Raw genomic sequence first — 17,695 nt, forward strand, 5'->3', positions numbered from 1 at the left:
ACCTTGGTTCATTTGTGTATTATCTAATGCAACAAAGAGTGGTTTTCAGAGTAGTCTAAGTTCCACTTTGTGGCCACTGTAAACCAAAGGCATTTATTTCAAAATAGGTAAAAGTAATTCTGATAAATATCTGGAGATATGCCAGGCAATCCAAATTGCCAAGTCATCCATCGTGAATTAGGAAGTAGTAGTGCATTCTTGGCAGCAAAGCACCTCAAGCTAGGTGTTTCATATACATGAAATGATTTGTGAAGTACAACTGGCCCAAGAGCCGAAGAGAAGTGCTGATGCGTTTCAGATTGGTCGGTAGCTTCTGTAATCACATTCATATTTTAATATCATTGTGTGTGTGTTTGTGTACGATGTAAAGGCAGGGATGACACAGGTAGTGACTTCCAACTCTTTTATTAACACAAAGCCAGGAGAAAATTGTGAGGAAGTGAGACGAGGTTGAGAGAGGTACTGATGGTCTCGTGGCTGCAGCTGGGAGCTAAGTGGAGGTCCTGCACTCTCAGGACATCCATCCACTGGAGAAAGCAAATGCCTCTGGATTCCAGTGGCAAACTGAAAGAGCAGCTTTTAAACAGAGATTTAATAAACTAACATCAAAGCTTTCCCTCCAAGCACCTCAGGGGAGAGGGAGCCAAATTCATTAGAGGCCCGCTCAGCTTAGGAAGCCCAGATGACAAACTGTTTCACACATTTTTTTTTCTTTTCGCGGCACTAAATATAACTTGCCCCACCCTCCCTCACACATACTTCCTACTCTCTCTTCATACTTCATGGTTGCTCATTTTATGATACGATGATGCATTTTGGGTGAAAAATACTACCTACAATTCTAGTTTCTTTATTCACTGATTTACGCACTACAGTTCAATCACAGTGTTTGCAAGACAGCATAATATTGATTTTCCTCATTTATTCTGGTTAGAGTTTGAATGAATTTGTGCACAATTACCTCTTACTCTTACTATCTTTAGATTAAATGTGCCATCTTCTAATGCTCACTTAACGTTAAACTCAGAACATTGGTTGTGCAAAAGATGTGTCGAGCTGGTCTGAATGCTTAAACAACAATGAATTTAAATATATGCCTACTTCCATGTTAGTGGAATACTACTACTTCCATAGTATGCTAAAACCAGTACAGCAAAAGAGTAGTATGCCAAATTCACAGTATTTGGAAAAAGGACTCAGATTACCTACTTTATCTACCAAGAATCTAGAACCCCCTTCCTCAAATCTTGCCTTTGAGGTCCAATGCACTGCAGAGTTTTAGCTTCAACCCTGATCAAAGTCACCTGCCTGTGATTTTCTAATGATCCCAAAGACATTGATTGGTATTGATTAGCATGCACAGGTGTGTTTGATTAGAGTTGGAGCTAAACTCTGCAGGAAAGTGGATCTTTGAGGATCCCTGATCTAGAATCTCCCATGAAGCCAAAGAAGATAAGTTGTGAATGGAAGTGAAGCAATTATAGTAATGCTGGTAGATCAGATGACAAGCTACAAAGAACATATGTTTAATGGTTGTGACGTTTCAAATAAATGTAGTATGCACAGACATACTAAACAGTATGTGATTCAACACAACTCATCAGAAAAATAATCTTTACCCTTTTATAGCCATTTAATGAACTATGGAGATTCCTGTTTACAGGCGGGGGAAAACAAGATGTGCTGTGTCACAATGGTGGCAAAATGGCATTATGTTTACAGCAAATCAAAATCCAAAACTAAACCTAAACCTCCTTTGCTGCCTTGCAAACACTGATATTTCCTACCAGAAATGTTAATCTAATTTGTGCTGTACGGGTGAATAAGAAGTTACTGTTACTTCTTCCTGGTGGGAGTGGGGGACTTCATGCCACGGGGTGGTACAGAGGATTTGGCATTTTGGGGAGGAGCGGGAGACTTGGCCGCAGCAGGGGCAGTGGGAATCACGATGGGAACTGTGGGCGGCATGATCCTCTTGGGTGAGGATGTGGGTTTGATGTCTGGAATCTTGTCGCCGTGTTTGTACACGCTGACGATGATGTCCACCGACTCGCCGCCGTACTTGTTCAGGACCGTCATGGTGTACTTGCCGGAATCCTCCAGGGACACGCCTTTGATGGTGAGGCTGGCGAACTTGCCCGAGTCCAAGGCAGCGACGTACTGATCACTAAGTTCTAATTCCTGCTCGTTCTTAGACCAGCTGACCAGAGGTTTGGGGTCACCGCAGACTGTGCAGGTCAGACTCAGAGTCTGAAGAAAATAAAAAACAAGTGCATAAACACATATTTCTTCTAAGAGCATCCTCAGAGGAAGTAGGTTGCCATTATCATGCTAAAGACATAAATATGAGAAACAGCATGACTACATTAAGCAGATGCGCATAATTCTGAATGATAATATGGAATTCTGAAGGTGGGATGGCTATGCATCTGTCTTCAACATATAGAATACATTTATTTATATATTTCTTTATTTATATACTTGATATTTTACATATATAAAATGTTTTACATCTATCTATCTATCTATATATATATATATATATATATATATATATATATATATATATATATACCTATGTACCTTCTATATCTATATATATATATATATATACCTATGTACCTTCTTGCTGCATTCCTTAAACTTAAAAATGTTATAGTGAGAAACCAATTTCTGAAGAATATTTCTAGTCTGTACGTGACAACATAAATCTAATGCTGTTTCTAAATTTTGTGTTGCTTCTATTTTGCCACAGTTGTATTTTTTTCCAGTTTACATGACATATTTCACCGTAATGGATTTCAACAAAGTGACTCATTTGGTTTTTTTAGGGAGAAGAGCAGCTCAATGAAAACTAAAATATAGTACGAAGCCCTGCGGTGGGGAGCTCTCACTGGAAAAACAGTGTGTATGTGACCTATGCAGGTCACCATGTGTTCACCTCATGTTTGCTTTAATGCTGTGGTTTTCAATCCTGGTCCTAGGGATCCATCTCTCTACACACATTTATATGTCTCTCTTATCTGACACCCAGTTCAGTTCATGGAGGTGATCTACATCAGGTATGTTAAATAAGGGAGACACACAAAATGTGCTGAGGGGTGGGTCCCCAGGAGGACCAGGACTGAAAACCACTGCTTTAATGGATCTGAGAGCCACTGACCTGCTGTTTATTTGATCTGAAAGAGAAAAGGGTGCTGGGTGTTTCCAGCATCAACTATTCAGGCGAATCCTAATCCCACCAATATCCTTTCACAGGCAGAATACACCATATTCCCCAAGCTGGCTTCATGCTGCTTGCAAGCAATGGATTATGAAGCCAAAGACAATGGACATGGATCTTAGGGAGCGGAGAAGTATGACGCCCTCCAGCTTACACTCCCAGGGCTGAAGGGAAAAGCCACAGAACGGCACTCACCGACACGACTGCCTGCGGCAATACAGGTCACTAATGCATTGGCTACAGTTCTCCATGGATGACTGAAAGGAATGCTCTGGGTATAATACAAATTTGGGTCTACTGACAACATTTGAGGCATAATGTTGATTACCACAAAAAATAAGGCTGACTCATTGCTCAGTTTCTAAAAGCAAATGAACATCATGGGTAAAGTAAAGCAGATTCAATGGATGTCTATGGGGACAGTGTTCTTGGGGGTCTCTAAGCAGAAACATGAAGCGCATAGTTTGGTCACTTTAGTTTTGGGACTAATTATCACGAATAACTAACTATTAACTACAACTTTTGCCTCAATATACTCAATACTTTGCTGTTTATTAACACTTAGTAAGACAGTTGTTAAGTTTAGGCATGGGGTAGGACAGACTGAGTAGGATTAAGGGATCTAAATTATGGTCATGCAGAATAAGGCATATGACCTTCTAAATACTAATAAACAGCCAATATGCTAGTAATATGCTTGCCAATAAGCACCTAGTTCATAGTGAGAATTGATCCTTAAAATAAAGTGTAACCTATCATTTTAATATGGCACTTACAATAATTATTCAGTAAAAAACTTTTAATTATATATATATATATATATATATATATATATATATATATATATATATATATATATATATATATATATATATATATATATAAATGGTTAAGTTGCCTAAATCATCATTTTGATGGTGACTACTTTTCTACGTAGAACTTTTGTTTGATTGTTTTACAGTAAGGCTTCATAAGTCACCAGAAATATGTGGGTCTTTGGTTAAATAGCTTGAATTATTCTGTGAAAACTAGTTCATTATTTGAGCTGTAAAGTTGCTTTTGTTGGACTATCTGTCTAGGTGGATGAACATGTGTTTGTGTTGGTTACTGTTATAATTAGTTGGTAGTTTATTAGTAGATTGCTTTAAGTAAAAGGTCCATTTCAAGATATTAATGTGCATATAATGCAAAACCGAGTTTAGCAGCTTTACTGGTGTGGTCAAATATTGTAGTTGAAAGATTGGATGCAACCTCATGCCAACACTTTCCAAGTTCGGACACAGTTTGGCAAAGTAAAAGTTTGGACACACTAAGCTGAATTAGTTTATTATGATCTTAAAAACCTTTTGATCTAAAGGCTTATGCTTAAATTCCTGAAATTAGGTTTGAAGACAAATATAAATCGTGCCAACATCACAAACCCATTTTTTATTGGATGAGTTGGAGCAGATAGTGAGGGAAAAGCAGCCAAAAAATGTCCAGCATACATGTGAACACCTGCACAATTTGTTTAAAAAGCATCTCAGAATGCACTTCATGAAATTAGTCGAGAGAAAGTCCAGAATAAGCAGAGCTGGAATCCGGACAAAGTGTGATGACTCTGAAGAAGCTCAAATATAAGATTTGGGAATATTGTACAACGTAATACAATATAATGCCTATTCTCAGTTGCATTTTCTCATAGTTTTATAAAACTATATATATATATATATATATATATATATATATATATATATAATTTTGCATCTGCAGTCCCTGGGCAGGATGTTCTTACAAAATTGCAATATTCCATTACAAGCAATACAATACATACAATACATACAATATCACATCACACTCCATATAATTATATGTATGTATGTATGTATAGGCATATGTTGTGGTCTTGACATGATTTTCTTCAAAGGGAAGTCAGATCAGAATCCAATTTCAGTTTAAACAAACCTTATTTTCCATGATAGTTACAACATCAGGTAGACCACCAATCACTTTGCCACGGTCTGCCAGTGAAAAAAAACACAAAGTTAATTTTAGGAGTATAATTACATATCAAAACAGGACCCCTGAGAGGGTTGGGAGTGATTGAGTATACTTACTCTTTTCAGCATATGCTTCTGCTCTGAAGGGCAAAAGAAACATAGCATTGTTGAGTTCATTAGCAGACCTTAATGTTTTACCCAAACACTGATCTACAGCTCACATGCTTTGCAACTCTAAACATTTAGGATGTGGAAAGCCATGTGGTGGTCTGATGCACTGGTTTTCTTACTTGAGTCTCTGGAATTCTGCGTAGGCGTTGTTGTAGACTACAGAGGGGAAAACAGAAAGAAAAGAATAAAAGTAAGAACATATAAAACATGAATACAAATTTTTAAAAAAGGAAAACAGCACTGTCTCTTGATTCGCAGCGTCTTGTCCCAGAGGCATTGCATAAAAAGAAAATCAGCTCTCATTATTTTAATAGCATTGTTTTCCTGCTTCGCTGGAAATAGCTCTTCTTCCCCTACTCATTACTGTCACCATTCGGCAAATCGCATGACCTGTCAGAAACCAGCCCTTGATTATGTTTGTCATCAAACAGTCTGTTGACTAACTGAACCCCCTGCCAGTATCTGCACCTTTGATACTATGACAGCACTTTTTCATCCCTGGATTTCCCTAAATACATCTCCTGTGTGTGCAGCTGCTACAGCGGCCTTTATAGTTATAATTATGAACACATCTACACGGGATCAATTTTAGAACACATGTTTATGTTGACCATCTTTGTTGTAACTCTTTTTTTTTCTTAAATGGAAAAAAAAATCTTTAAAAATAGACAAAACCTTTTCAAAAACATGACAGTCTTGCCATCACCTTCAACACGGATGTGTTTTTCTCATTAATGCTGATTCTGGTAGTGTGGTTAAAAATATCTGAGCTGTTGTTTAAGTATTTCACTTGATACTCAATTAAGTTCAAATGTAATTGGGTTCTTTTTCACACATTTTGAATATATTTCCCGCCCCCCTGAGGTCCAATTATAATGTTTAGTAAAGGTTGTTTTATGCCAACAGTTAATAGTTTGCTGTGATTACTCACAACCCTCTCTCTGACCATTAAAATTAAATGAGGTGGAAGTTATTTATATATATATATATATATATATATATATATATATATATATATATATATATATATATATTTTTTTTTTTTTTTTTTGCTGGTTGTTAAATTGATTTAACAAAATGGGGTACATGAAGTGACACAATTGCTAAACATTTTGTTTTTTCTTAATTTAATTGTGTTCAATCTACTTAAATATGTAAAACTGAAGTTTACTTAATTTGGTTGGTACTACCAAAATAATTTTAGCATCATAAACTGAAACAAGGCAGTGGCTTTTTAGTTCTCAGCATGCTTCATCATTCAGGGTTGGATCAGACGAGTAAATGTTGATATGAAGTGTTTTTGAGTCTAGGGAAAGATCTGGTAGTGCTCAATGATCAGTTAAGTTTTTGGGGTTACCATTGTGCTGAAGAGTGGAGCTTGTAGTTAAGGTTGTGGGTGGCTACATTTATTAAGTTTATAGTAAATGTTGCTCCACTCAGTGAGTGATAATTGCATTAACATCAATACAGTGATGAGTAACTTCCTACTGCAAACGTGACAGTCAAGAGTTTGTACTACTCACATTTAATAAGCAATAAAGTGTGTAATTTATTGACAAATATCAACCTAAATTATTTTAGTGTGTCATAGCTGGTAAATTTAGGTGGTCTTCAGTCAACACATGGGAAGAAATCTACCCAAACAAACTGAGTGCAAATCACTACCTCAGTTTTGTTGAGTACAGTCTATACGTTTTTTTTTACAACTCACGTTCTCCAGAGAGGTCCATGATACGAGAATGCGTCTTCTCGGGATCCACAATCTCAAAAGTGTACATTCCTTTATCCTTATCAGTAGGTTCGACGATCTCCAAAGTTGCCATTGCTGGGTTGCCACCAATTCTCATCCTTTCTGATGCACTGATTTTAGAATCCCTTGAAGTACAAAGAGTACATGAATGCATTAATATCTGTTTGTCACTGAGAGAATGATAAAACCAATATGAACACAAGCAAGCTTTTAACATGTTACACCGAAGGCCTCTTTAATCCCAATCCCTTTTTAAGATCAATTGTTTGCTAATTTTCCATAGAGTAAATGCTCTCAAATCGTTTGACATGCCTTTTTTTAAAGTGGGGCATCAAATTAGCATGTCCCTAGTGTAAAATTATACACGGCGGGTGTTTTTTTGTGTCACGACTGAATGTGAAATTTCCCCTGCATTAATACCTGCTCTGCATGTGATTCAAAACGTGCAACAGGGGGAGGAAAAACCCAGAATAGCCACTTCAAAATGCTAATACAGGGATTTGAGAAGCCATGCGAGCAGACGAGGCTTTTCTCACTGCGTTAGAATTTCACATGCTACTGAACCACCTCTAGGGCAGAGCATTAGGCAACTGCCATCAGAATGATTTGTTTTGCTTCGACAACAGAGCGAGGAACAAGACAGACTCTTTATTCTTGTAATTTCCTGTAGTTCAACAATCATTTATTTTGTACACCTCACTCTAAAGCAACACAAAACTAAAGACCAAAATCTGAAAACCATGTTTACATGTAGAGTCGCTGTCACACCTGGGGACATGAAGCGTATTTGTGTATTTGTGTATCTTTTTTTTATTCTAGGAAATCATTTCAAGTGAGAGTGGAAAATGTGCATACTTTTGCTTCCAATGGATCTTCATCTCCTCGGTGTAATATTTCATATGGCACTGAAGCATAATGCCCTCCGCAGTGCACTGAATCGACAACTCAGAGGCGCTGGATCCTATCCAGGTCCGAAAAAAGAAAGAGAGATCTTAAAATTCACCAACAATGCTGTGATTCACCACGTGTTAAAGCTGAGATTCTGTGCTATTTATGCAAAGATTTCCAAGTAGGCACCCAGCAACAAGGAACAACAGTTTTTCTCTTCAAAATGATCCTTCTGCTGTTTTCCTTTTATTGTTTTCTTTTTTGGAATAAAGAGTAGTAATTATTTTAGTACACTGGAAACTGAAGTGGGTAGAAGTGCAATGAATTGGTCAACCAGTGTAGTTTACATTAATTGTGTGTAAAAAAAATTGTGAATCTGACAAAACCTTTTTTACCTCAAAATCATAAGTAATTGTAATTGGAAAAATAATATTAATCAATTCCTATATAGGGATTCTATGGCCTTTCCAAGCATCTCAAGGCGAAGACAGGGAAACACCCCGCATGGATGACCAGTCCACAAAAAAGTATATATATTATTAAAATTATAGTTATGTATTTCACCAGTATAAAGTTTGGACATGCTTGACTGAACTTATGCTTCTAACACTCTTTGTGAATTTAAATCTTGGGCTTATAAAAGCTTAAAATGGGTTTTATGTAACTGTAATAGTATTTTTATCTACTTTGTATATGATGTTTTATTTGATGGATTTACTATTATGCTTATTTATGCTCTTTTTTTTAATCTGAATACTCACTTAAACACCAACAAGGCATGCTTTTTAGCAAAGGAGTATCAGAGTCTCCCTTGGTTTACAGTCATACAATTCATCACTAAGATCGTGACTGCTCCAGCACAGCACTAAAAATGAACTATGGGAAACCATAAAAAGTTCATAATTGAAGTTCTGGATCATTTTACGTTAGATGACCAGATTTAGACTCCATGGATAGAGAAGATGAGAGAGGGGTGGAAGACGGTTGATTTAAAATCAGTTGATGTTAACACAAGGAAAGACAGGCTGGCTTTGGAGAGCCAAATGACAAGCATGATGATACATGTCATACACACCAGCGATGCGACTCAGCTCATTAATGATGTCATCAAAAGCTGTGGGAGAGAATAAGAGATCTTTAATACATGTTTTATGGAACATTTTCCAGCACACATTTACATTTCTCTATATTTGATAAGACAATCCTGAGAGATGGTACCTTTGCCAGAAACATCAAGCTGTGACACATCTTGGCCTCTGTCATCAGTGATGGTTGCTTTATATAGTCCCACATCCTTCTTGGAGAACTACAATTTCAGGATAAAAAAATAAAGAAATACAGCATCTCACAAAAACAGGCCACTTGAGTGATGCTTTTTTTAGAGCATTACTGGCAGAATAGCTTTTGTGCTACATTGTCTTGGGAGTAAATTATAGCTATTTCATATAGTTTTTGTAGAAATAATTCTAACAAAAAATGTCAAAGAATAACCAGCATTTCAAAAAAATTACTATGGCACTGAATTGATTGAGACCCTTGGTTTCAATCCCTGGGAGTCAAAAACTCAGAAAGGTTATTTCTCATGTTAAATATTCTTATAGTAGTTCTCACAAGATGTCAGGAGCGATTATAACAAATACACCATAATTGTGTCATGCTTCTTTGTATTTATGGAAGTTGCACAAGCTGTTTTACTTTGTACCTGGGAAAAATATCGACTGAAACAAAACAGAGCTATTACCCGTAACAGTCCAGCAGGGATTATTTGTCTTTCTACTTAAATAACTGTAGCTATGGGACATGCTTCATACTAATTTTAAACTTTGATTATGAAAAACACAAACACAAACATCTGTTATTGACTAAACTAGTGATCATGAACCCATAAATGGCTCACAGGTCTGTTCTGCTCTCTGGACATAATGAATAATAAATAAAAAAAATGCTACTAATAAATTGCAATTAGCCACATAAACGTGTAAAGAAACACAATATTAAGAGACCATGAAGAGTAAACAATTCAATTCAATCATATTCAGTTGTTGACATCATAAGTAATTTTATTTAAGTAAACTCACTAATGCTAATGACTCATAGTAATACGATCTAGCCCAGCATTTGTTTCATGTGTTAGGCTTTTAGATCACTGTTAAACAAAGCTCTGTCATGAAACTCTAGATGGTGCAGGCCGATATGTTCTAACTCAATCTGATATAATCTCATCATTATCCACATGATACAGCTGATTGGTTTCTTTTCAAGTCAGCAGCCAATATTGCTGCTCAACATTCAAATACTTGACTAGTGCTTGCTGTAGCTGTTGCCGCATGCTTAGGAAACCCTCCACCTTCCCCAGCTCCACCTGTATAGATCTGCTATGGGGTCATTTCATGTATGTTATACATTGATGCTGTACTGTATGTTAAATGTGCAGCAGCAGTATTTCCTTTATGCTTACAGCAGTATGTCTGTGGATGTATTAGCAGTAGCAAGTCTGTTCCGCCAAGACAAAGCACATAAACATTGTTCTTTTGCTCCAAGAGTTGTCATGACAAAACTATTGTTTATGTATTCACTGGAAATATTTAATAACCTGGAAATAATATTTTAGGTGAACTAGTCTTTTTAATACATTTCATTGTGTGATTTTAAGGCTTTTTGGTTGACTTTTGTATGTTAAGCAATTTTGGCACAGTTAAGAACCACTTTGCTATTTTTTTTTTTTTTTTTTAGCTCCCGTGTTTATGCAATGAATTGCTCACATTAGTTAGGGGGAACTTGCAGACTCCTGAGCTCAAATCGGCGGGCACCTCAGGAATCACCTCTACATCGTCCTTATACCACTGGAACACAGATTCTTTCTTCAGATTAGCCACCTGAAGGGACATGCAAGAAAATGGCATTATATCATCAGTCAGTCAAAGACATTTAGTTTGCTTTGGCTTAATCGTTCCCATTCAACTTGCCTTGCAAACAAGAGTCACAGAGGCATTATCCCCAGTTTGAATGGAGAGGAACTCCGTAAAATGAGGGCCTGAAAGAATAAATGAGAAAACTCAAAGAATCAGTGAGAAACCCTACTGAAAAATAAATAAAGAAATAAACCAGCCTAAGTGGTTTGCTTGTCTCCCAGTCTGGCAAAGAAGGTTTTTATCTGTTTTAGCTGAGTGACAAAATTTGCAATGTGCAAAGCTTAACCTTTTCTAAATCTACGGTAACACTTTCGAATAGGGAACACTTATTCACTATTAACTTAAACTTTTTCCTCAATAAATTCCTAATTTGCTGCTTATTATTAGTTAGTAAGCTAGTAATAAAAAACATAATCAAAGCTCACAACAGACACGGAAGAGAAGACAATGCATTTTGGTTTTTTTTGGACCAAAATGTATTTTTGATGCTTCAACAAATTCTTACTGATGCTCTGATGTCACATGGACTACTTTGATGATGTTTTTCTTCCCTTTCTGGACATGGACAGTATACCGTACACACAGCTTCAATGGAGGGACTGAGAGCTCTCGGACTAAATCTAAAATATCTTTAAATGTGTTCAGAAGATAAATGGAGGTCTTACGGGTTTGGAACGACATGAGGGTGAGTCAATAATGACATCATTTTAATTTTGGGTGAACTAACCCTTTAAGCTTAGGTGTTGGGTAAGATTAGGGATGTAGAGTAAGGTCATGTAGAATAAGGCATTAATGTGTACTTAATTAGCAATAATAGTAATAAATGGCTAATATTCTAGTAATATGCATACTAATAAGTAACTAGATAAGAGACCCTAAAATAAAGTGTTATCAAATCTACTAGTCTGAGAAGAACCTACAGTGTAAAAGAGAGACATATTACAAAAAATCACTTCATGTATGTTCTATGTAAGCAAGTCATACAGGTTTAAAAAAATAAAATAAAATTCATGAGGGCAGTGACAGAATTTCCTTTTAGGCTGAGCTATTCAATGCATATTTCAGCAGGAAACCAATACGAGATGTTGTATATAATGCAAAGCTTGTTTGTAAAAAAGTAATACCAAGAATGGATTACAAAACCACAGGGTCTAATTCACTCTATCTGAAGTGTATTTCAACAGCTACATCAACAGGATGAGTGCAGTACCCTCTTTCACACGAATGTATTCCCTCCTTTGGTATTCCGCCTCAGCCAGCGCTGCCTTGAAGGCTGGAAAAGGAAAATAAAGCAGGAACTATAAGAGGTCAGTGAGTAGAGTTCAACAGAAGAGCACAGTCTCTCAAGATGAGAGGCGCAGAAGCCCTAGAGCGCTGCTGGCTCTCACCGTCTCCGATCAGCACCAGAGAGGACTGGGCCTTGGCTCTGCCTTCTTGGATCTGCACGGTGAAAGTGCCCTCGCTGTCGTCAGTAAAATGATCCATCACCATCTCGATAATGCCCGTAGCTGCATCGTGACTCATTTTAGTTTGCTGTGAAAAAGCCAGAGAGGTAAACATTTCTCTCCTGGGCTTTTCTTAGGAGGCTCACACAAATGGAACAGAAAAACATAACAGACGGTAGTATTGCAATGGAGCTGAATCTGTTTATTTGGAATGGTTATGTTTTCTTGCACAGCAAAGATTGGAGCTAAGCTTAAAGTGATAGTACACTGGGAATGACCATTCTGTAATCCAGTACAAAACCAGTCCATGCTGGTCTTTTCATTTCAATGAGAGGGATTTTATTCAATTATTCAGCACCAATATTCAATTGCTGGCTGATATCGAAAAGCAAATAACTGTTATGGCTAATAACCAGTTAAAATAATTAAATTCAAAATAAAAAATAAAAGGTAACAATTTAGTATAGGGTCCAATTCACACTAATAAGTAGTTGCTTATTAGCATGTGTATTATTAACATATTTGCTGTTTATTAGTGCTTATAAAGTACATATAATGCATGACATCCATAATCCTACCAAATACCTTATAAACTATTAATAAGCAGCAAATAAGGAGTTAATTGAGGCAAAAGTCATAGTTAATGGTTAGTTAATAGTGAGAATTGGACCCTAAAATAAAGTGTGACCAAATAAAAAAATATAAACACAAACTAAAAGCTGAAATCACACAATTATAATGTACAGTACACACATTTTATTTTAGATCTGTTATTGGTTACATTTAACAAGCAGTTATTAAATTATTGGTGTTTGTGAAGATTTGTGGCAAAGGATATTATAATATATAATTAAACATACTATATTGGTCAATATAAATATCTAAAATAATCTGTCAGTACTTAATGACTCAAGAAATAGTAAAGAAGTCACAAGGACCCTGTTTATGGTGCTTTTATTGTGCTGTTAAACATCTTCTTTTATGTTCCACAGAAGAAAGAAAGTCATATGGGGTTTGGAAGAACTTAAATGTAAATTTTTAATTTTACTTTTAAAATAGAACTCCCTGCTTACTGTTTATGAACTAATGAAGACATGTGGCTGCCTGTACCATTTTATTTGCAGTTGTTTACCTCACAGTTGACAAGCTCCTTGTTATTGGCAAAGAATTTGTAGGTCACAGCAGAGGAGATGCCCTCAGCTTGCAGCCAAAAGCGCATCCGGCCTCTCTCTAGAATCTTATAGGCCAGTTCAGTCTTCAGAGGAATAACTGCGGCACAAGAGTCACACCTGACCATCTGACATGTTGTCTAGTGTGCTGTCACTGTTACATACGCAGAAATAACACATGCCGATCCTAAATAAAAAGTGTATTTTAATCAATAAGTCATGTCCCATGTGAAAACACAGTGAATTTATCAAGCTTAAATGGTATTTTCAGGCACAGTGTAAAGCCAAATCCATTTAACTTTGGTAAAATCACTGTAATTGCCTCAAGTGTATTATAAAACTACAGTAATTAAAAAAAAAAAAAAAAAAAAAACAACAAAAAAACACTAATGTTTAATAAATAGTGTAACACATCATGGCATATAGTTTATTACTGTAGGGGCAATGTGAGCAAACATTTCTATGACCTTTTAGGATTTTCTTGAATTCCATCACTTTTACAATCCTGGAATATTTCCACGACTGTAGGAACACTGATTATACTCTTTTAAAGTGTCGAGTGTGCCTACTGAGCATGTTCATGTTCAATCTCTGCTATGCAGGGTCACTTACTCGGGTTGCGTATGTCATAGCTGAGGGCCAACATCTTCTCCAGCTCTAAAGTGAAGGACAGAGGTAACTATCATTTTTTTTTATCAGCAATCATCATTATCAACAATTTCAAGGTGATCACAACACAAATGTTTATTATTATTATTATTATTATTAAGGATCTTTGACATGTATACTATTATGGCAGCTATTTCCCTGCAAATGATGTGACATCCATAATACAGATCAACATGCAGACAAGTATCTGAATCAAATATGAATCAGATCTGTCTGTGGAATGTTTTGATAGCGTCTGGTACACTATATGATTTTGAGGAACGGCATTAATAATGAAGGCGATAGTCATAATATATTAACAGGCCTCACCTTCTGCTGAGATCTTGTAGCTGGCGGAGGCTCCATCAGTATTTGTAACAGACACAGAGTATGTGCCCAAATCCTCTTTGTCTGGGTTCTTAAAAAGCAAAGTTGAGCTAAACAAACAAATGAGCAAATATTAGTGTCTGTTCGGTGGGACAACAAAAGGAAAACAAGCAGAATTCAATATGCACAGACTGTGGTATTGCCCTAAATATACTTTGAGCTAATATGTGTCTCGTCCAGATCTAGCTGGGACACATCGTACGTGTGTTTTTTCTTACTGGCTGCCTGATGTCTTAACCACGATTCCCTTAGAGAAGTCAGTGATTTCTTGGTAGGACTTCTTCCACACATACTTTGATTTCTCCGTCATTTGGCAGCTCTCAAAAGAGAGATAAATGTCACCTGATTCCTCATCCACGCCGCATTTGATTTCCTGGGCGCCTTCAAAATAACAAAAGAGAGAAGAATTAGCAAACAGGCAGATTAGAAGTGCAGACTACAAAACAAGTACTGCAGGATATAACAGATTTATACGACACAGTGGGATTATTGGTCAGTACTCATTATTTTCAGATTTAAATACTAATGGATATTATACGAATATTATAATTAATATATTTAATTACTAATATGGATTTTTTTTCAGTTGATCTTAATATTAATTAGAAGATATTTCAATGATCTACAATGGACTACAAATGTCAAATATAAAAACATCCCGTTGATGACATTTAACACCACTGACGTCATATGCCATTGGATCCAATGTGTCTTGTAACCAAATGTCATTGAAATCAAACCTGAAGCTGCACTATATTTCATTTTCAGTAAAAATCAGCTTACATTCATTCTGTCACACAAAGCTATGGTTTCAGAAGACTATATATATTATATATTTTATGAAGGATTTTATATATATATTACATTAGTTAGCATGAACTAACAGCATTTATTAATCTTAGTTAATGTTGATTTAAACTTTAAATAGAGCATTATTAAAATCAAAAGTTGTGCTTGTTAACATTAATTCATGCACTGTGAATTAACATGGACTAACAATGAACAACTGTATTTTCATTAACTAACATTAACAAAGATGAATAAATACTGCAATAAATGTATAGTCCATCATTTGTCCATGTTAGTTAATACATGAAATAATATAAAATTAAGTGTTACTATTCGTTTTCATTATTTGGAAAGTGGCCAGAGTATTCTGTAAATTCGCTTCACACAGTAAATAGCACAATTTCAGAATAAGTTAAAGCCAAGAAAATAATTTTCATTTTGAATTGTTATTAGGTGAAATGTTGCTGTAAACTGTAAAAGTGGTGACCTGCGGTTGTGACCTTAAATAACTATTTTTTACCTGAATTAAAGCATAAAGATTAGTTTTATTAATAAGTTATTGGTATAAATTCAGTTATGTTAAATAATATTTTTTGTTTGAATAAAACCAGTTAATTTAGATGCTACCATTTTTGGGTTTCAATTTTTTCAGGGTAGTGATATAAAATAAAATAAAATAAACATGCAAGGTGTGAAGAAGCTTGTGAATGATTGGTGCAGATTCGATTTGGCCTTGATTATGACCAATCAGCCTACACAGGGCTTCCCTTCTCAGCATCTCATAAAACATCACACACACATTATATAGACAGACGAGTCCACAGTGCACTCTACTGGCTGATGGCATTTTATCAGCTTCAAAACCTTTCAGGCTGCTCAGGATGAATCATCTTGGATCATCCCGTTTTCCTTATCTGCGAATGAGCAGGAAGCTGTTCCCCAAGTCACTTCAGAACGCCTCCCATGTTGTCATCCACACTGCCCCACACGGCTCTGAACTCCTCCCATTTCATCCAAAATAAAGATCCCTTCTTTTAAATGCACTGATATTCAGCCATTCTGGATCCTCTGTGGTATTGTAAGTGCTTAAAGACTATAGGATTTTACAACTGACACAACTGAATGCACCTGGTTTCACTGTGCACAATCCCAAAATCCCATCTTCATACTCTAGTAATAACCACCTCTGAAATGCAACTATTCTCCCAACCGATAGGGTCACGGAGATGCTGGAGACGATCACATCATCTCTAGGCAAAGGCAGGGAAAACCCCTGGATGCATGACAACATCACCAAGCCAATGTGGTCTATATAATATCTGAAGAAAGCTATCCGTTAATTCTTCGGCGTGCACAAGACCCTCAGAAGTATGTGAACTGAAATCTGCCATCTTTGCTCACAGCCACTCGGTTCAAGGCACGGATGTTTTTGAACCATAAATGTCATGTGACTAATTCTTAATCCCCCTTGTGCTGCAGGAAAACTACCCTTACGAAAGGAAATATATATTTACCAATATATTTCTTAAAATATATTGTAATATATTATTTTCCCTTTTTATTTTCTAATATTTTATATATTTGAATACATTTAATAATATTTTGATGATACATATATTATATAATATATTGCAAAAAAAATATACAAATGATTGCCGCTTTCAATATATTGCAATAAATTGGAAAAAAATTATATATATAAGAATATATGCCTAATATATTACATGATATTTTCCAATATACTACAATATATTTTTGTTTCATAAGGGTACGTCCTGACAAATTTGATTGGCTGACTACTAGTCACTATCCTGAGATGAGATATCAAAAACAACAGACATTGTCCATTTCCAGAACATTTCATGCTTTTATGTAGAAATAACATATTAAAAATAAAATAAAATAAAATGCAAATAACAAATCAATTTACTGCATCTACCATGAAGGGCTAGTTGGATCATGCTAATAAGCAAAAATCTTGACCCCTTCCAAACACCTAGCTCTATTCTGATGTGCAATGATTTCCCCAGTATTTTTCTTGTCAAAAATCCAGTTTTGTGTGTAAATTATTGTGTGTAAATTAATCACATTACAGAAGTAAAAAGGGGAATGAAAACAGCAACTCATATCGACTTGGAACAAAATTCCCCTTGAGGCAGTGGTTCTCCACAAGTTTATCAGCTAAATTATCATTATCATTAGTTTCCCAGTGAGCAAAAAAAGCCATGTGAATAGATATTTTTTTTTTCTTATGGTTCAATAAATGCAAAGCAATTCGACATTCAAACATAAATTTGATTATCATCACAAACAGCAGCCAATCAGTAAACAAGC

At 35.9% G+C, this 17,695-nt stretch overlaps 1 protein-coding gene across 1 annotated transcript in view; it reads right to left on the bottom strand.

Moving 5' to 3' along the window:
• Positions 1–389: 389 nt before the first annotated feature.
• LOC113113002 (myomesin-2-like) overlaps positions 390–17,695 on the bottom strand; it is a 37,595-nt gene continuing 20,289 nt past the window's right edge. Inside the window, exons 21-36 of the mRNA XM_026279084.1 lie at positions 14,791–14,953; positions 14,516–14,622; positions 14,150–14,194; positions 13,501–13,637; positions 12,312–12,456; positions 12,134–12,196; positions 10,978–11,045; positions 10,774–10,887; positions 9,230–9,317; positions 9,087–9,125; positions 7,979–8,084; positions 7,085–7,248; positions 5,493–5,529; positions 5,320–5,342; positions 5,168–5,223; positions 390–2,250 (exon numbers count right to left, since the gene is read on the bottom strand). Of these exons, the coding sequence (XP_026134869.1) occupies positions 1,837–2,250; positions 5,168–5,223; positions 5,320–5,342; positions 5,493–5,529; positions 7,085–7,248; positions 7,979–8,084; positions 9,087–9,125; positions 9,230–9,317; positions 10,774–10,887; positions 10,978–11,045; positions 12,134–12,196; positions 12,312–12,456; positions 13,501–13,637; positions 14,150–14,194; positions 14,516–14,622; positions 14,791–14,953 (1,769 nt within the window). The 3' untranslated portion in view covers positions 390–1,836. The remainder of the gene's footprint in view (positions 2,251–5,167; positions 5,224–5,319; positions 5,343–5,492; positions 5,530–7,084; positions 7,249–7,978; positions 8,085–9,086; positions 9,126–9,229; positions 9,318–10,773; positions 10,888–10,977; positions 11,046–12,133; positions 12,197–12,311; positions 12,457–13,500; positions 13,638–14,149; positions 14,195–14,515; positions 14,623–14,790; positions 14,954–17,695) is intronic.

This window comes from Carassius auratus, chromosome 13, assembly GCF_003368295.1.
Source record: "Carassius auratus strain Wakin chromosome 13, ASM336829v1, whole genome shotgun sequence".
NCBI classification, from domain to species: domain Eukaryota; kingdom Metazoa; phylum Chordata; class Actinopteri; order Cypriniformes; family Cyprinidae; genus Carassius; species Carassius auratus.